The sequence below is a fragment of the Euprymna scolopes genome, chromosome 31 (assembly GCF_053919585.1).
Source record: "Euprymna scolopes isolate OS-2025 chromosome 31, ASM5391958v1, whole genome shotgun sequence".
NCBI classification, from domain to species: domain Eukaryota; kingdom Metazoa; phylum Mollusca; class Cephalopoda; order Sepiida; family Sepiolidae; genus Euprymna; species Euprymna scolopes.
In genome coordinates this window covers 41,973,854-41,995,337 of record NC_136512.1, presented here as the reverse complement: position 1 = coordinate 41,995,337, position 21,484 = coordinate 41,973,854, and the positions used below count along the sequence as shown (strand labels likewise).

Genomic DNA, 21,484 nt, shown 5'->3' with positions numbered 1-21,484 from the left:
ATGCATATTTTTACGTTTAACATTCACTTGAATGAATATTCTCACACTCAACCAGCTTTATAGATAAAAAAATTTACAATGAAATTTTATTATGCTATCAGTTCAAAAGGGAATACAATATTTAGGGATAGGTAAACCTTTATGCCATGGCATTTCGAAGCCAAACGCTGTTCATCAGAAGAGGGAAGTAAAGACCTACATAGAAATTTTTTAAAAGATAATATTGCCTTTATGGAAAGCAGATCAAAGGAAAACAGGAAAACTATAAAAGGCTATAGTAGCATGGATTGATTTAGGCCTGTTCCCCCCCCCTAGATAAGATTAATTCCAGATCGATCCCAGACTAATCCAATTGCCAAATTCAATTGGATTCAGGAATTGGATAACTTTCGGATTACAATCTGATTGTTATCGGATTTAATCCAGTGATCTCACTCAAAGACAGAATTTTCATTGATCCTATGTGACATCATAACCAAAACAGCTCTCCAGACAGGATTTGCGGTGATCCGGTGGACTTAAATATCTTGAAGTAGAAGCATTGCAGCACAGTACAAAATATATCTCCAAAAATAAAACAAAATCATTCAAAAACTGCTAAATTACGCAATTGGTAAAACCAAACAGGAAACTTTTGAAAAAAAATAAATTTCTTGGACTTAAAGTTTCCGACTCCAACTCTTAGAAATCCAACTAACTAAAACCTCCGACTCCGCAACCCTGTTTACAAGTGTATAAAAAAACTTTCAGGAGTTTATTGAACTTTTGTTAATTGGATGATTAATGAAACTGCAATTATCAAGATAAGCGGCATTTATTGTTATAAAGCTCTATTTAAGATATTGAGCATTGTATTTAATGTAGTTTCTGATATGATCAATTCAGATTCTGAGATGTTTTTCATTATGTATCAAATATATGGAGAAGGAATTTACAACTCGATTTACCCATTTTTACTTTGACAAGGTACAAAATTAACTTTGCAATCTAGTTGAAGAGGATCTCTTGTTCTCTAGTCACTTTTTCAGACATTTTTATCGAAGCTGCTTTACTAAAATTAAATCTTGGGTTCTGTTTGTATGACATTCACAACAAACTCTTCTACTACAACTGAAAAGAAATAGTCTTTCTTCCTCTAGGAGCCCATCTTCAGGAAAGATTTCCATGAAAAGTTTATTTCTAAGAACTTTCCATCTACAGAACATTTTCATGGCACTGCTTCCCTGTAGATTACAACATGGTTATCTTCAAATCTAATGTCAACCAATACTTGTTATAAATCGTCCTCATTTGTCCATTCATTTACAATTCCCTCTTCATTCAACTGATAAGAAATCTCGTTAACCCCTTTATCAAGGTCAAAATCCACTTAAGGATAAGTGGTAGCAAAAAAAAAAAAAAAAAAATTTTAGATATTAATAGGTCAGTGCAAAAATGTTTTGATGTACAAGTCAAACATTTTGCATCAACCTAATAACTACAATTCTTAAAGTTTTAATCATCCACACTAAAGACCAATGCATAAAAATGAAATAATCTGCCCAACTGAAATAAATTTGAAAAATTCATTATTTCCATAATTAACCATTTCCTCCTTTTTTATATGATTGAAAAGTTTAAAAAAAAAAAAAAAAAAAAAAAAAATCAAACTTTAGTTTTAAACACTAACTTTGATAGAGATATTTTATTTAAAAATAAAAAGTGAACACTGATTATACATGCACATAAAATAGAATACAAAAAATATTCTAAAAACTTTAGCGAGGAGCAAAAGTGTGGTATCTGGTATATTGCACTTCACTTTTTCTGTTCTTGATCTTTTTTGAGGAGCTAAATTTTCTCCCCACATTAATACCAAGTATCTCTGCTTTTGTGAAGAGGGGAGCAAATAGAAACTAGAACACAAGGAGAAAAAGAAAACACCCTGAAAATTATTCCTTTTGAAGCAAGTTTTTAAAAAATGTTTTCAGGAATTTGACATTATTTACGTAAAGTTTCTGACTTATCTTCACCCATTATCAGCACATTTCAGCTGCTTGTACTCTGAGGTGGCTGAAAAGTAGATCAGTAAAACTATTTCAAATGTACCAAACAATAACTGACCAGTAAATTGCAGAAATGATGTTTTCTCACAGAAATATTAGACTAATTTACGCTTTCCTTCAAAAATAATGAAAAAAAACGATTTATCACCAGTTTTACATGGCAGTATGTGTTAGACAACTTTTAGACATGGACTTCCAAACTAACCTATATTTTGCCAGATTTTATTTATCCCTCTTTCTATCAAGTCCTATTCTTATCTTTTCCTGTTAGAAGAAATTTCCATATAATGATTAAACGTTTTGTAGTTGAAAGGAAAACTGTCCTCTTGCTTGAGATAATGCACCCATTCAGCAGCCAATAATTGGGACAATAGACATGTCGCACAGTGACTACAATTCATTATAAAAATTCCTTTTTCAGTTATAACCATGACAACAGCATATTCTTTTCCTCATTTTGAATCTCAAGATATCAATGGATGTATACCTATGTTTTTATGTAGAGTGATGTGGTCCTCGGTTGATTGTGTGTGTCGGATATATACTCGAGACTAAAAGCAATGAAAAGAATATGCTGTTGTCACAGCCCTATTTCTAATGATATAGATAATTAGATTTGATATAAGTAGAAGCGTTCATATCCAATTTATTTTTCATATTTGTCTTATCACTTACAAAGACCACATTATTTCAGCTTATGTTTTCTTTGGCTTTCTACCACCTGACACCTTAACCATTCTTTCAACACAAGCACTCATTCTTCACATTTAGAAGAACGTTCGTTTTATATGCAGACGTGTTGGACAACTTAAAATTTGACTTCCAAACCATTATCCATTTTTAAAAAATAATTTTTAAAAGGTACAATGTATTTAGATTCAAACAATGAACAAGGAACCGTTTTTCTCGAATATTGCTTAGTGAAAATTAATTTTAATCGTGATTGAAAAGAAAGTGAAAATGTACTGCTTTGTATAGGGGTTTAACGCCACCTTCATATGAGTTTTTGTTTCTATATAAAGCTGTATGCATAGACTGTAAGAAACTATTTTATAACGAAAGGTCAAAACAGAAGGAAAACAAAGTCTCTATAACAAAGTAACTATATTTGAGTGACCTATACTGTTGGGTGTAGGTAGCTGAAAGTTAAAACGGCCTAGAAAAAAAAAAAATTCTGGATAATTGCCGAATGTCTTCTGGGCACAATATATATCTTTAGGCATTCATGATTGTATTAAGGGGACAAGAGAAAATCTTTCATTCGTGTCAGGAAACTCATCAGTTATTCTCAAAAGGGGCTGGAAGTAGTGCATCAAAGATTGATCGAAATTAATGCACCCTGGTGGCTGATTATCGCATGATCCAAGCATCTGATATGGTAGATCCAAGAAAAAATTCCATTAGTGGAATAAGGAGATGTAGCAGTCAGTAATATTTTAGCAATTATACCAATCAGTATAGACAGGTACTTTACCTAGTACATAGAAACCTCCAACATTCTCTTGAAAGAAAATAAAGTGCTAAACTACAGAAATTAATGATAATCTACCGTCGCAGATGATTGTGAAGTTAATTTATCTAATATATAAAATGATAATACATGCCCTAGGATAGACCCCCCCCCCAAAAAAAAAACAAAAAACAAAAAAAAACAAAAAAAACAATTGTTTTGTATCACTTTCATGAAGGTTACAATCTTCAAAGTTTTGCTATTAAACCTTATGTTTTGATTGAGAAAATTTAATGTAAGTCTGGTCTTTGAATTTTCAAATGAGAGGCAAGCCAAAAAAACTTGGGGAATATTCATGAATTAATGTCTAGTATCTATTGATAAAAATTTCACAAATCAGACGTATCTGAACTGCCACAAAATGCTTCTATTCCTACTTTGCATATGCCTAACAACCATGTTCCAAAATTCTAATGGTAGATTAATTAATTTCGGCATCAACGATGTACATACAAAAATCAATAAACATGCATACATAACTATACAAATCAGTATTCATTGTCAGATACGTTTTATCATACAAAAAAGATATTCCCCCCCCAAAATGCATATTTAAACGAAAAAAAAAAAAAAAAAAAGCAGTTCAGACTTAACTTCGTAGATCTAATATGTTAGTTTCATTTTTTCTTGGAAAATACTGAGCCAATCTGGATCAAATTTTGAATGAAACTTATAAGATGCAATGAAACCAGTATTACAGTATTTGTTCGATGCACAGTTGGGGATTAATTAGGATTAGTATTTAATAGAAAATGAGCACAAATTTAACCATATTCAACCATCAATTTAGCATTAAAAAAAAACACTCATTCTAAGTCACCGGATATAACTTTCGCACATTTGCATTAGTGTACATTTATTTTTCTAATCTGTGTCAACAAAAAAAAAATGAATCTTCCGTTAGTATCACTATTACTTTCGATTCTTCATACAATAATCTTCAAGTGACAAAAAAAAAAAAAAAAAAAAAAAAAAAAAAAAAATACATTACAAAAATATCTACAATTTACATTCCGGAACGCCAGAATTAAGGTCATAAGAGAAATTGTATTCATGCTAAAATATGCACATACGTACATATGCATACATAATTTTAATGATAGACAGAATTTGTAGAGGAAATCTTTAAGATTAAATAGAAAATTTTGTGTGTGTGTGGGGGGGGGGTGATGGTGTTAAAAGATTACCAAGTGTAAATGAAAAAAAAAAAAAAAAAAAAAAAAAAAAAAAAGGCGCTTAATGAAGATTTAGTATGTCAATGAATGAAACTCAGTTTTCTTTAAGAGTTGCTCCTAGAATGCAAAATCTGTATTTTTGGATGAATACAGTTTCTTTAGGTGAGGGAGAATACTAATACATCATCTAAAGTCAAAATATTCAAATGAAGGTAAGAGATGGAAGCACATTAAGTACACAGAAAAGATTTTATAGTCAAGAATATAGTTGTTTGTATTTCATTAAAGAAAAAGGTCTTAAATTTAATGAAGATAACAAATACGGATTAAAAATAGAATTAATGTTCATAAAGTTCTTTGAATTAGTTGAAAGAAATATTAGTGAAATGCTAGAAATGAGGGAAAAAAACCAGAAAAGTCAATTCCGAAAATTATAAAACTGAATAACATTAATTCTGACCAGGATTTAAGTTTCATTTTTGTTTATCAGTTTTTGCTTAAACTGAGGCCACTTAAGAGTTAGCACGTGTGTAAGTAAAATTAGAAAAGGAAAACCGGAACCTGCATTTGTCCAAGATCATAACTAGGGACAAGTAAATCTTTTTTTGTTTTTTTTTAATTCTATTTTTAACTTTTCAAAATAAATTTTTAATTGAAGGCTAACTTTGAATGATAAAAATTTTTATTGATAATTTTTATCAATATCATTTGCTTCATGGAATTATAGTACGGAGAAAAAGTACAGAATAGTTAACACTCAACAAGTTGAAAGAATTTTTTTACAATTTAAAAAAAAAAAAAAAAAATTTAACAATCGTTTCAACATGTAAAACGTTTCACCATTTGTTCTGTTTTGGTTTAAAATTTCTCAAACTTAATGTTAAAAAATACCAATCATTTCTACACATTAAAAGGTAGGAAATTCCTTATACATTAACTGGAATGGGTAAAAAAAAAAAAAAAAAAAAAATGTTCAACTATTCTGTATTTTTACCATTAAAATAAAGCAGTAGTAGATTGCAGTAACACTTTATTTAGAGACCTGACCTAAATGTATGCAAACTACTTCGTAAAATCACTATCACTAATTTAGGGGAAAAAATGTCTACAGATCAGCAGCAGACAGATTGGTGTATCATCTCGGGTTATATTAATTTAACAAAGCTGCTTTTTTTATTCACCATTTATTGACCGGAAGTCAAGTCACCCGAGGATAAGGGTTAACGAGATGGATTTTCAGTTGAATGATGAATAGTATGAGAGGATTGAAAATAGTGAATGAACAGAGTTTAATGAGGACGGTTTATGACAAGTATTAACTGACATTGGATTTGAAGACCCTATTGTAGTCTACAGGGAAGCAATCTCATAGTAATACGTTTCACAGGTAGTAAGTTCTTACAGAGAAATTGGATGGAAATTTTGCCTAGAGATAGGTACATGGAAAGAAACTATTCAAAAACCCAGAGAACATCTCACATGAAACATCCTATGGAAGAACTGGATGATTGAACTAAGCAAAAGCAGAGGTTGAAAAGACAGCCAACAACCCTTACAGGTGTGGATGAATGTCACGTTTTCTTTAACTGACTGCCATGTTGGTCGGCTTTCAATACTTGGCAGCAGACAACTGGTTCTCAATACACCACCCCTTTTGTCTCTTCTGATCTTTATGCATATAGTGTTTGTAGGTATTTAATTATTATAGTAAAAAAATAATTATGACAGCCCCTTTAAGAAATACGTTTCTTATCGTTGAGCACTTTCTGTTGAATAAAAGTCGGTCAATTTAGCTCTTATGCGTAGATCGTCGTATAACGATTTGATCACTGTCTGTCTGACGTAATGAACATTTAAATTAAAATGTTTAAAATTCAACGCTATTTCACACAATTAATGGTAGCCGAATGGATACGGCCTCCGCTAATCGAGCCAGAGATGTCTCGTGTCGCGGGGTCCGAATCGTTCGACTGGTAGTAATTGTGACACCCTGCACTGAAGAATCCCGAAAGGATGAAACACTAGTGTCTGTAGGTATTTAATTATTATAGTAAAAAAATAATTATATATATATATATATATTCCATGACGTCAGGAGTCATCATTCATGGGGATGACAGACTACATTACATGAGCTCCTGCCCTTGTGGAACTCCTTACTGACTGACACAGATGAATCTAGTATTGGCATGATGTGATGATGCTGTGACATAAAATGGAAACAAAAACCCAATTTTCTGTCAGCCATGACCAGGTAAGTTTTAATTTGTAATTGCATTGTCAGCAAGGACCAGTGACATAACAGATAAAGTGCTAAGTATCAGTTCTAAGTGACCATGTTAAAGATGCTAAAGGTTCAATCTTTAATGTGGGTGATACTAAGGTTTCAGCTGAAACCTCAAAATAACATCCAAGATAAAAACAATAGTTCGAATAATCCAAATTAATAAAAAATTCTAAAACATACTATTACTTTCGGAATTTAATTTAGGAAATATCTTGTTTGATGAAAAAAAAAAAAAAAAAAAAAAAAAGAAAAAGACTCGATGTTCAAATTCAAAATATGTTAACTAAATCTAATGTTCATCTTTGTACTCTGCTTTGAATTTGGTTTAACATCAGTTTTAAATGCAGATACGTATTTGAAAGTATGCTATCTTTGGCAAGATTCATACACCTTTTTCTTAAACATGGATATTTGCACGAAGATTCTTCAATAGAAGATGAAATCACAAAATAAAACCAATAACATGTAAAACGAATATAAATATAAAAATCTTTTCATATTAACATGTTCGAAATGCTCATACTGGGTTTAAAGTTCGTATTGCATGTTGGCATATGGTTAACGGCTTTAAGCCTTAAAGACTAATTTATCTTTTGCAAGTTCTTTATCTCTCAAGCCCATTTTTATAAATACCTCAACTTTCCCATGTTAACTGAATCTACTACATTAACTGTTCTACATCTGCTAAAAACAATTACTATTAAGTCGAGTAAATGACTTAGTTATTTTATGAAAAAGGGGGGAAAGAATGGCAAATTATCATTTTCATTCGAATGTCATTTGCCGGATTGTTTTAGTCTAGTCACTGAGCAAAGAAAAAAAAAGATGAAGTGAGTGAACATGTATCCGAACAGATTCACATCTTTGCCGGATTGTAAAATACGCTTAAATATATTTTAATCCATGCAAATCTCTTATTACATAGGCAATTCTCTACTAAATATTATAATGTACCCAATATATAGTACAGATTTCAAAAGTTAAAAACTTGGGTGTTATCAGCTACAATCGAAACCAAAATATTTAGCACTCCAGAGGTGCTCTCTACCATTTTAGCTATGGACAGATAGATAAAGATATAAAATTAAACCACTTCAAGCTATGAAATTATTTGTGCATGGGCAAAAGTAATAGAATTATGTCAGTAAGTTCAAGTAAACATTTTGCATTTCAACTTGCCAACATTTCTGTACCTGTTATTCATCCATCCAAACAAAGATTTTACTTATTAGAAACCATCCTTTGTGTATAATCACATTTTTCACTTCATTTTACACACAAGTTTTATTTATATAGATAAGAAAAACTTATTTGAAATTGTATTTCAATTCTTTCTTACTGTAAAAATAATTGACAACTAAATATTCAAATAAAACGAATGCCACTTTTTAAATTTAAAATTCTATTGTTTGAAGGAGACAACATAATTTGATTTTAAAGTTGGAATTCTTGGCTGAATTAACTATCTTCCAGTAGGGTGTTGATTTTTCCAATTTCCCTTTCCTGACATTGTGTCTAATTTTCTTGCCGTGGGAAAGAGATAAATTATTGTTAATATTTAAAAAAAATCAAGACCCTGCTGAGAGTTAACAAATCGATTTTTTAAATGTTATTTTAAGCAAAAAAACAGTATTGCATTGTCATATCGAAAATAGTAATATATCCAAAAAATTTCAAATTCATTCAGTAGAAAGTTATAAAGTAATTTTTACAAAAAATTGGGTAAAAATTGCACTTTTAAATGTTTAAAAGTAGACAGTGTAGAGTTCACACAAAAGGGACATAACTGAATGCATATTTTACATTAAATTCTAATGGCGACTAACATTAGAGCCTAATTATTTTACGAAAACCACAATAGCAGTTTTACGTAATGAATTTTCATAATATTTGGATATATTACTATTTTTGTTATGACAATTAAGTATTAATGTTTTTGCTTAAAACGGCATATTTAAAAAAAAAAAAAAAAAAAGCGATCTGTCGACTATCAACAAATACCAAAATAACTTCTGTAGAAATAATTTTAACTGTCAGCTAAATATTCTTTGAATAAAACAAATGTATCTTGTTTAAAATTGTAACAGTTTCAATTCTTTCTAAAACATTTGTCTTCACTGTAAAAATAAATATAAAATCAATAAAACCGATGTCACTTTTTAATGCATTTATTAAAGAGTTTTACAGTTTTTTGTGAGATGACAATCTGATTTTGAAACAATTCCTTTTAAAATGAGTAAAGTTGGAATTCTTTTCCTAATTTTTTTTATTAAAAAAAAAAAAAAAAAAAAGAAAAAAAAAGAAAAGTAAAATAAAAAAATTAAAGTGTTTGAAAGGTGTCAACATGAGCATGAAACGCATTTTTATATACATGTCGTATATTTTGTTAACTTACAAGGTTACTTTAGTAAATCATTCAGTTTGAAATCCAGCTTGAAAAATAACCCGAGAATTTTTCTTCAAATGTTAAAAACAGTTAATTGTATGAAAAATAACCAGAGAATTTTTCTTCAAAATGTTAAACAGTTAATTGTATGAGAGGAAAGACGAGCAAAATTTCTTATGTGCTTTTGAGTCATACCATGTCAAAGGTCAGACCACGACAGACATGGATTATTTGTTATTTAAAAATTTTTTAAATTTTGGTACAAGATTTTCCTGATACGAATTAAATGGAATCTATTTTATATTCCTAGTTCAAAGAACTTAGTAACAAAAAAAAAAAAAAAAGTAAAAAAGTCAGAAGATCTAATTACGGCAAAAGAAATCTTCCCTAAGTAATAATTGAAGTATTCTATATTTATATGGATTCGATTCGAAAGAGAACATTAAATTTTGAAGCTTAGTATTCAACTTATTTTATTTAAAAAAAAAAAAAAAAAAAAAAAAAAAAAAAGGAACATTTTTTTGATAATACAGAAGAAAAATGGAAGTTTTGTATTTTTCATTTGAAATCAGAACATCTGAATTTTCAGATTTCTAAAATAAATTTTTAGAGATTCTAGCTTAAATCGAAGTGTAGTAGTTTCTGACCTAAGTGAGAAAGAAATCTCGAGCAAGACCATTTTGTCTCAATTTAAAGTGTCCCTTCCCTTTTTTGAAAATTGGATTTATCTACACTAAAACCGACCTGGTGTCATTTTAAATGTAAGGAAAATTCAGCTCAGCCACCGTGGAGAGACAAGTAAATAAGGTCTTCACAATCTTAGATATGACCTGTTGATGTTTATAAAAATAGATATTGTATCAAACTTAAAACTAAAATGTGTTGGTCATGGTCTGATTTTTATTGATTTGACATAGAATGACTCTTAGAAACGTGATCTCAGTTCAACATATTTGTTAAAAGAAATAAAATGATAAGTAGGGAAAGCAAGCAAATAGACAAGTGATGACCAAGAGAGACAGTAAGGTTGTTGTTTTTTTTTTTTTAATTAGATAAACTTTCAAAAAGTTAACTCACTGTACGGTTGAGGTTTCCATACTGTGAATGAAAAATGTTCAGTACAAACTGGTTTTATGCCACTTCAAGCGCTGGTCAGCTTATCTAAGCTTTCTCAAGAAGGTTCACGTGAACTTGCAGAAACTAGAATTCTCGGCCTAGTGAAATATCAAGAATTAGAAGTGTCAAAAAAAGAATTAGAAAACAATCAGAAAAAAGAAAAAAAAAAAAAAAGAAATAGAATCACTTGGCTCTGAGAAGCAACACTTAAGATTTACAGAAAGTGCTGCCATATTGAAAATCAAGTCGCCATAAAGCAGCCTAGGAAGCAAAAATAAGCTTTCATGCAAAAAAAAGCACACAAACAGTAATAAAAAAAAAAGAATCACATTTTATTATCACTTCCAAAAGGTTATGTTTTCAGTTGAAACTGTTTGCAAACAGCTTTATGTCTAAATGGCTTGACCAATCAAACAACTTGAACATAGTCAGAACTGGTTTAATTTATGGATATCTCGGTCAAAGCTATAGAAAAGGGTAAAAGCCACAGTTTTGGCTTTTACCTTTTTTATCTTGTAAAGCGATTCGTTACTTGGTCCATATGGAAGACAATGAAGTCTGATGCCTTATGTGAGCTTGACAAATTTGGATATGGTAAAAATTGAATTTCAACCTGGTTTTTTTTCAATATTGGATATATGAATTTTAACTACCATGCAAAATTTCAACCAGATCAGTAAATAATTTTTCAATTGGTAGCGTTTCTATGGCATAATTTACAAAATAGTGCATACAATATGGAGAAGTAGGGCCCATCCTTATGATGCTTGCTGAAGGTATGCAAGTCTCGTGATTGATTTATGTTATTTGGCTTTGGAATTGTCTACAGAATGACCATTTAAGATATATATTTCATTGAATAAAATAGATGTTTTTGTCTTAATTCTATTTTCGATCCTTTCCAAATAATCTTCACTTCTGGCAGGAACTGGCTGATGTAATCACCATATTTATCATAAGTCCAAGTACTTTCCAACCCTTCAGGATTCATCATCAGCGATAAATTAATCTAACTGGTTTTGAACAAATTTTTTTTTTTTTTTTTAACATTGATTTATTTTATTTCAAGATGCTATTAATGTTAAAAAAAAAAAAAAAAAAAAAAAAAGGATTATATATATATATATATATATATATCTCTCAATTGTTCAGAACCAGTTAGATTTATTTATCTGACGATGAATCTTGAAGGATTGAAAGTACTTGGACTTTCCGAAATATGGTGATTACATCAGCCAGTTCCTGCCAGAACTGTTATTCAGAAGTTGGAAAGGATCGAAAATAGAATTATAGACAAAAAACGTCTATTTTATTCAATGAAATATGCCTAGAGAAAAAAAATGCTGCCTATATATACACATAAAATTTTCATAAAAAATATAACCAATTATTTTTTTACCTACTCTTTTCATGATGTTTACGGTGTAGAAAGTAATAATTATTACCAGTTGAGATTAGCAACCAATTACAAAGTCTCGACTCAGGCTTGCATGTTACCTCCACCAGCAATTAAGACAAAGGAAATTAAGTACCTATAAATGCCAAGTCAGACAAATAGTAAACAGTATTCAACAACAGGAAATTGGAATATTGCATTTTGCGCTTAGGTAGACAGTTTTTAAAGCTCAACTTTATTTTCTTAAAGGATTTTTTTATAACGATAATATTATAAAGTCTGTTGGATTTAACATATCTAAATAGTAATGTATTTGTACAAATCGATATTTCATTCTAACTAGTCAATCATTTACATAAGTTTCCAATAAGTTCTATTTAAAAAAAAAATCCAATCAATGCGATTGGATTTTATCCAGCGTAAAATTCTCAATAGTGTATACTTGGTTAGATTTATCATTCATTTTCATTGGATAAACAGCAGATACATGTATCACTGTTACAGATACATTTTGCTGCTAAAATAAAATTGTTAAGCATTTAGTTCATGCTACAGTTAAAACCAATGTCTTAATTACTTTATTTCCATTAATTATTCCAAATAATTAAAATAATTTAGTGCTAGATATAAAAATGTTTTTATTTTACTAACATGTCTGCATGTACATATGCTACGAGTTAAGGTACTAAAACCTTGTTTTCCTAAATATTTATTTCTTTTCAAGCCCTTCATTTTATTTTCTAATATGCTTTTGAGGTGTCTAGGTTCTTTTTTTTCTTTTTTATATATATATATATATCATGCACTTAAGGGGTGATTTTCAGATCATCTAGCATGGTTTGTCTGAAAAGGAAAATCAGGGAGGGAATGGTTTGCTGGGTCCAACATAGAGTTCGTAGCAAACTGACTGGTAAGCATGTTAGCCTTCTTGGTTACCATGCAAACAACCTCATGATTGCTTATTTACTACACTGTTGTAGATTTTCCAGAAATCACAAGTTCCTAATTTCTGTGCTTCAATGTGTTTTCTGATGGTTTTGGTGTATTCTCTTAGCTGTCGCTATTTTTTCTTACAATTATTTTTAGCTTCTAAAAAGCTGTGTTTGTACTGGACTTAGGTCATAAATCTGCAGTATACATGCTGCCTTTGAGCAATCGCAGCTGCATAAGTAGAAGTAAACCATTGGAGAGAGTGGGGTTTGCTAAAGAACTTCCGTGTGGAAACGTGCTTCAATTGTCGTTTTGAACCAGTCAGTGGTCTCATTTGTGCACTGTTCTGCAGGAAGAAAAAAAAAGAAATTTCCCCATGGGTATCTGATGAGATTCAGAATAGTTTTCCTAGTCAGCCTTATAGTACCTTGTCGTTTTGAGCAATGGTTCTTTGGGTCGAAAGTTTAGGGTGATATCTACCATTATCACAGTGTGATCAGCATTCCTGAGTGAGTTATGGATATTAGTTACAATCATCAGGAACTGGTCAGAAATAGATCTAGAAGTGAGGCTTGTTCTTATCAATCTGAGAAACTGGTCGGAAACGTAACTGTGATAGGGAAGGAGATATAGAGAAGCTATGTGTTATGCTACCAGCTGGGTCTGTAAGACGAGAAACCAAGCTACTTACAGTGGTGGACATTAAAGTTACCAAATACATGTACTTGCACACTAATAAAGGAAGAGTGCTCTATCTATGCTGTTAGAGACTTGGTTGATTAGGGTACAATCCTGAGTAAAAAGAGAGTGGTAAAGAAATTATAAGTAGCTAAGGCTATGTTGCAGGTTAAGTCTAAAGCACATGAAGGCTGGTCTGATTCTAGCATTGATTCTCGTCAAGAGGGGGGGGGTCAAATATAGACTCAAAGTCAGTGCATATGATTTTCTGAGTTCTTACGGCAAAGTAGGTGATAACCAGGCATGTTAAAATGGTTAGAGGGGATGGAGGAGTATAGGTTAGTTTCACTTATGCAAGATATAAGGAGGGGGGGGGTTGCTAGGAAAAATGATTCAACATCTAAATTAGTTTTAAGCCTACGAATATTCATGAATGCAAGCCTCAAAGGAGGAGACGAATTGGTTTTGTTTGAGTTCATACCTGGTTTGATCATAATTTTTGATTGAACTGTCATTTTATTACAAAAAAAAAAAAAAAAAGTCAGTTTTAGGGCGAGAGGTGATGGACAAAATGGTTGTGTAGAATACCAAACATGTAACACAAGTAGACCATCAGCTGACTCTTCATCTACAAGATTGTGGCCTCCGGAGAGGGGTAAGGTCTGTCCCTAATGATTTGAGAAATTTCATCATCTGACTTTAAAAAAAAGAAACCTTATGTAAACAAGCATTTTAGTAAACAAAACAAAACAAAAAAAATTTGTAAACATTCTTACAGGATTTCTTTTTTTAATTCTATATCTATAGCAAAGACCATCTTTGCTTTCAGTAAAGTGAATCTAATTTTATTCCTATACCGCTTAAAATAAAATTAATGAAAAAGTATGTTTCATCCAAAAAGGAAAAAACAAGGCCCCTGTATAAATTCCAGCTTTTCCTTTCAATGTATAAAATTGTCAACTAAATTAAATAAAAAGAAACGTTATCTCATCAATGAATGAAAATACATCCGACCGACTCCAATAGCAGTCAAATCTACTCTTCCAGTGTAAAGGTTCATTCGGACCAGCCTTAACTATTGTGAAGCTCTATGAAAAATGGATTGTGCAGAGCTCTGTATGGGTAGGGATAATAACTGAAGATTAAGATTTGGAAAAAAATAAAAATGTAATCCGATGCGAGACCTGTGAAAGCACTGGGCTCACTACAGCAGCATAAATTGCAGTGGCCAAATGAGATCCATAGATGCCAGAAACTTTATACTTTGAAAATTTCTCTTCAGACAGCTTGCCTTTGGAAGGCCCTTCTGCTCCCCTCACAGACTAACAATGTCAGGTTCCAATATAAAATCTGTCCCTTTATGCTTTCAATGGCAATATGTTATTTGATTAAAAAGTCAAAGAAATATTGTGAAACTGCAACTCGGCAAGATGGCAATTGAAGTTGTCATAAGGCAACATGGGTTCTATAACCCAAATGTCAAGCCAAGTGGATATATTCAACTAAGTTCTAATAAAATTTCTGCTTGGGATGGGAAAGATTTGCAAAAAGTACTCCACCCCTTAGAAAAATACAACTCATGTAACACTGAATAGTTCATTTGAATCGTGATACATGGATAAAATCTGAAATCGTCTCACATGTTTAACAAATTGGTAAACGGTCTCAAGTTTCTGAAAAAAGATCTGTGTTGGGTAAATGACATCAAGAATGATGAAGCTGGTTTAAGTTAGGAAATATATAGCAATTATACACGTGCACGTCTATATATAAATCACTTAAGGTTTTGCCTTTGTTTGATAGCTGTAACATATGCGCACACGTTTTACAATGCTCAGCCATATGACATGTGCTTTTTAAAGTCCTGTCACTTCAGAGCCCTAGCCAGCTCTTTCTCACCCTCAACTTTACACATACATCTTCCTCAGAACACTTCTCTTGCTCGACCACATGCTGTCCTATTTCTCCTTCCCATGACACGAGTATTCTTGCTTGATTTGCATATGTTCTAAGACGCCCAATATTTTCACTAGTCAGCTATCCTATGGTTGCTGCTGATTCTCATATGCGCTATGTTACAGTTGGCCTTTACAATACATCTTGCTGCGTCTGAATTATCTTTTGATACACATTAGTATACACATACATTTGTCTGATCAACTCCTTATATAGTGAGTGTGTGTAAAAATATTTTTATTTATAAAAAGGTCAAATCTTGATTGTTAAAAGTTTAACAGAGCATATAAACAATATTAAATTCCAGTAACCAAGTTTTTATTCAATTTTCCTCCCTCCCAAAATTAAGTTTTAGTGCATACTGCCGACCCATTTTTGCACATAAATTAACCATTGCGTGAGGGAAGTATAAAAGAACGATCTAACTCGAGAAAAAGAAAATTCACTCATTTTTGGTGATTAAAATAAGATTTAGTCATATCTTATATGGAAATAAAGATGCTGTAAATCTCTTGTAAATTTTTTTTTAACATAAGAGTTACCACTTATCAAAGCTTGGTGGCCACTTAAGGATAAGGGTTACCGAGTGTAACGTAGTCAGTGGGACATTATAGTAATCATTTGTAGTGGAAATTTGGTAAATAAAAGTTATTGAAGTTTGAAGTAGAAGCCACTATATAAGGGTAGGTAACATGTTAAAGTAAATATCGTTAAATAAATATCTAATAAAATAGCACTAATGAGCAAATAATCCTCATCTAAAAACACGATGCAATTAAAAAAAATACAGCACAAAAGAAAAAGTAAATTTAATAGAAATTAAATGAAAAAAAACTAGTTTAGAAAAAGTCTGAATATTAACTTTCAGAAAAAAAAAAAATTTCAAAACTTATATTCTATAAAACTGAGCAGTCTTTTTTTCTTTACAAGGTGGTCACCACTTATCAAGGCCCAGAAGCCACTCAGGGATAAGAGTTATTGTAAGTACAGTACGTTAGTGTGGATATTTAATAAAGTGTCTACTTAAGGGGGCGGTTCACCAGGAATTTGTTTACGTTGGACTTGAAGACATCCAAGTTGTAGTCAGAAGGGAAGCAGGCAGACGGAACAGAGTTCCACAGGCGTGCACTTCTAAGAAGCTTTGTTCATGGAATCTACGTTTTGATTTAGGCATAGATAAAGAGTGGGGAAAGTTTTTGACAGTGGATTCAGCTAGACTGGTGTTTTTCGTAAAAGATTGGCCAGGGGGGGACCAGAGATTGGAGTTCAGACGAGCACCTGCCATGAAAATAACGATAAAACAAAGATAGGCTTGCAACGTCTCTGTGGGAGAGAGGTTGCAGGGAAGAGAAAAGGGCATCCCCCACTAAGCCACGAAGTCTATTTTGTACTCTGTCAAGGCAGGAAAGGCTGTTTTTAGCAGCTCCTGCCCAGTCATTTTGATTAAAAAATGTACACTGGGTTACAGAGAATACAGTGATAATGCCATTATTATTTCATGAAAAATTAGGCAGTGTTATGGTAATGGTTAGAGTAGATAATGACAAGTAAAAACAAAACAAAATGAATGCATAATCTTTGAAAATATGCATAAAGGCTTAGCCCGATCAGAGGACAAAACAGATTAGCATATGAAGGGTTTGGTTATTAAACTGTCTGAATGTAAACAAGGAAAACAATATATAGATTTAAGTGGTTTTGCAAACTCACTTTTTGCCGATTCAAACAAATTAAACCAGAGTTCTTTGGATGACCCAAAGAGTCACATTGTGTGCATTTCACCTGGGGCTGGGTAGATAACTATATTGATTCTAAACGGTCTTTAAAAGAAATTAAAGACTGATTATATACTAGCAGGGAGGCTCAACCTTGCCGTAGATTGAATGAGGGTCCACAAATGTTCCACATTCCCATGCTTTTGTTGTCATCGAAATCAGTGGAATCGTTTATTTTTCAATCAAATCGACTGCCTGCTCTTGTTGAAGAACTCACCACAGTGTAATGGTGGAAGCTTCACATGCTTCTCTACAGTGACAGTTTCCACAACACATTGTAGTCTACATTGCACTGTAGAGAACGTACAGTTGATTTTATAGACTTATTTTATATCAGTTCAATTCAGCTCTAAACAAAAACATTTATTTTGAACGTGCCTCTATCAAAGAACCTATTTATTTTTCTTGTTATATTTACTGAGCCTTTGTTTGAGAAAACTTCTAAAATTCACTTGTGATGTAAGGCTGTACAAAAATGCTTGGGTGAAAATTGGGCAGTTCCTTTAATCCAATTGTTCAATTATCAATTTTGAATACTTATTGGAGAAAGTGATACAAAACCTAGATAAAAACACTCAGATACATTTGTGTAGAAAAAAATCAGCCCAGCTATTTTGAAGTTTATAGGGAACACACCGACTTAATAGTAGAGAGATAGAGATTCAAGAATGAGAAAAATATTTTAGTTACACATAAAAATATAGACGTAAATTCGATGTGAATGACTTGAGTTATTTAAAAAGTTAAAAAAGAAAAAATTTATCCTTTGTTTGATTGAGAAAATTTAATCTCCCGCCACAAAAAAAAAAAAAAAATTCAATATTGTTTAATGTGATATTAAAAGTGATTTGAATTATTGTAATGCATGACGTATGTACGCACATCTTATGGAGATTTTTCGATTCGAAGGACTGAAATTGACTAACAATGAAAGCTACATAAGGCTTCAACATTCATTTTCGCCATCCATTGGTTTGTGTTCTGATAACGAAAAAAAAAAAAACCTTTCCAATTAATGTTCATATGTAGTTTAGATTTTTTTTTTTTTTTTTTTATCTTGTTTAACCGTTAGAAGAGAGGGTGTTGAAGGAGATAACCATTTCATTTTATAACATTTCTTTCCATATTCATCGATTAAAGAAAAAAGTTCCAGAATTACTTTTCACAATTCTTGGATTTAACGTGTATAACAATTGGTTTCCACAATTTTCCAGCATTTACTCACTTGGGAAGCTGTCAAGCAGGTCACGATTACCAATCTGAACATTTGTATCGATATGAAGTCAGTTTCTTTTGTTTTACTGTGGTCTTACTAATGGATCACCGTTTATCAATTGACTGAAGGCTATTCAAAGATAAGAGTTAAAATGATTTCTGGTTGATACCTGTCTTTTCATTAAAAGCTGATGTCTGTTCAAGTCGAAAATGAAGTTCACATACCTAAAGAAATTTAAAGACAACTATAAGAGTTTAGCTTATAGTATGGTTGTCAAAAAAAATTTAAATCTCCAATATTGTCAAAGTTACGACTGAGGCTAAAAGTTTATTGAAAACTAAAAATGAATAACCGATAACTGAATGAAAAATTGTGTTTATGATGATAGGCTTAAAAAAATTTCATGTAAAATCATTTGCTTAACAAGTTTAAATTCTCTCTGCAATTAGGTACAATGCATTTTGACAAAGAAAAATAATCATTTATCAACTTCCGGTGGTGTCTTGAAACTTTATTCCATGACCTCAGCAGGTCACATGACTTTAGTGCAAGAATTTCAATCTATGATATAAATAGGAACTTTTTGCAAGTTGATCTAGCATTTACTTTTTTTAATAGTATAATTTTTTTTTAAAGAGGATTTTAAATGTAAAAATTATGTAGGTTTAGGTTCTGAAATAACCCTCTAAGGATAGAGGGAAAAAAAAAAAAAAAAAAATCAATGACTAACATTAATTTCCCAGCTGACTAGAGAAAATGATATACACTTCAATCACTATGGAGAAATAAATTTTATGTCCAAAATATAAACTGATGTAAGATCACCGTGTGTGGACAACAAGTAGCACTTGATTTTAAATAAAAAGTTGAATAAGGAAAAGCCTATACAAAGGAAATTTAAAATATTCAGGAAAAGTTCACAGCAGAAATTAAATTTAATGTTATTTGTGTTTGTTTCAGAAACAACTTTTGTCAGATATAAAATACTTGCGCCCCAGTCGCTAATGACCTTGTGAATGGAATTCAATACATTAGCAACGAAGAAAATAAAATATGCAATAACAGACAACCAGTGTCAGCATTAAATCTGAAACCTTGGCATTGTTCAGAAAGCCAAATTAGGTCTTGTGATTGGTGAAATCATTTATTGACTATTAGTTACCATGGTGACAAGTCTGTAGCTGATTGGTCCAAATAAAACTATTTTTAGAACAAAATCTAAAAACAAATGCTGATTTATTATAATTTAGACGAATGGAAGTAAATATTTTAGTAACTAAACACAGCCATAATCAGACTGCTGGCCACAGACAGTTGCGGGCATCTTAGCTAGATGAAGGGGGGGGGGGGGCGTGCAGATCATATTTTTAAAACTAAGCTGATCCTGCTACCTTAATTGTCATTCAATTTAAGATCAGTTTTACATGCTGGGAGATGTTGGACGGCTTTTAAAAAAAATGACTTCTAAACTAACCTATGTGGTCAGTCCTTTTTTTTTTTTTCAAGTCTATTCTTAACACCATCGTATTTTCTTAGGTGAATTCACAGGGAACACCAATCTCATTTGTATCATTGCGCACAATGCATCCTGCCTAGTTGAACAAGCAGAGAAAAAAGAAAAAAAAAAAAGAAAAAAAAGAAAAGAAAAAAAAAGAAAAAAAAAGGAAAAAAAAGAAAAAGGAAAAAAAGAAAAAAGAAAAAAAAAGAAAAAAAAAAAGTAAACTAAACGCAGCAGCATATACACAAACCGAACTTGCCTATACAGTTCATACACTCTCCATTTTGATATATACAATTAAAATTAACAGGCATGCTAACATACATACACAACTACAATACCTATCCCATTTACACACCATCAGGCATAAATGCATATGTCAGTTGAAATGAACACATCTACTTAAATTCTTATAGACAAGACTTAGATTATTCCAACTACTAAGCTCATTTTAGATATTCTCATGTTTCAGACACCGACCTCCAGGTGTACTATTGCATAATGGCATACCAAAACGGGGTCTGTTAGTAATGTGTACCATATGTCGATAGGTGTACTTGGGACAAAGGGTTCATCCTGATGTGTATATGTCACTAAATGTCTATGGTGGTTCTTCCCTATCTGAACCCTAAGTTGTGTTGATGTCTATGTTCCAGTGCTATGATCGCCTAAATGTTCATATGCGGGTGTGTGTGATACATGTATTTTGGACATACCTTAGTTTCATGCGTCGTTGATCTTGTCCACCTGGAATTCATCTTGTGTCTTGGAGGGGAGGCTGGAACCTGTTTTGGACGAATATTCATTCACTTCCAAGAACGCTGGTTGGTTTTATATAGTTTTTATTCACTTTCGAGGTGTCGATCACAGAAGAATGGAAAATGAATATCTTTGCTTAAATGATTAATTCTAGGTCTCCATTCTACAACATGTCAGCCCCTCCTCAGTGAAGAGGGGGATGACTTGTTAACCGTCCACTCTGCTCAACGTCCGAATTAGAACTTCAATTATTCTTCTCAGCTAACTACAACGACATAACATACTTCAGTCAGCTGACCAGATACTTCCAGTAAACTTGTCTAGGATATGATTTTACCATATTTTGACAGATTTAACATTCTTCACATTCATCTCCTGTCCATCTCTCCAGTTAGATGGATCAAGACAGATACATAAATAGATAACTAGATCGAGAGATATATCGCTAATCTACATAGATAAATAGATAACTAGATCGAGAGATATATCGCTAATCTACATAGATAAATAGACAGATTAATCACTAACAAATACTTTCTCATGTTTGACCTACTCCATAACAGCACCTTGAACTCAAGAATTTGTAGGACATGTTGATCCTTTATTTAATCAATGGGGACAACTTTTTGTTCTGTCACCCATGATCAGGCAGAAGTATCAAGTAATTCATCACCCATACTGAAGATTGAACCTTCAATCGCCAGAAAACTAGAACTGAATTGCCTATTACTTTAGCAGTAGCCATTATAGGCAATTC

General features: G+C 31.7%; 1 protein-coding gene across 1 annotated transcript in view; it reads right to left on the bottom strand.

The window, feature by feature from the left end:
* LOC145255711 (uncharacterized) overlaps nucleotides 1–21,484 on the bottom strand; it is a 69,777-nt gene that overhangs the window by 19,153 nt on the left and 29,140 nt on the right. The window contains exon 2 of the mRNA XM_080114301.1: nucleotides 10,481–10,617. Coding sequence (XP_079970427.1) covers nucleotides 10,481–10,500 — 20 coding nt within the window. The 5' untranslated portion in view covers nucleotides 10,501–10,617. The remainder of the gene's footprint in view (nucleotides 1–10,480; nucleotides 10,618–21,484) is intronic.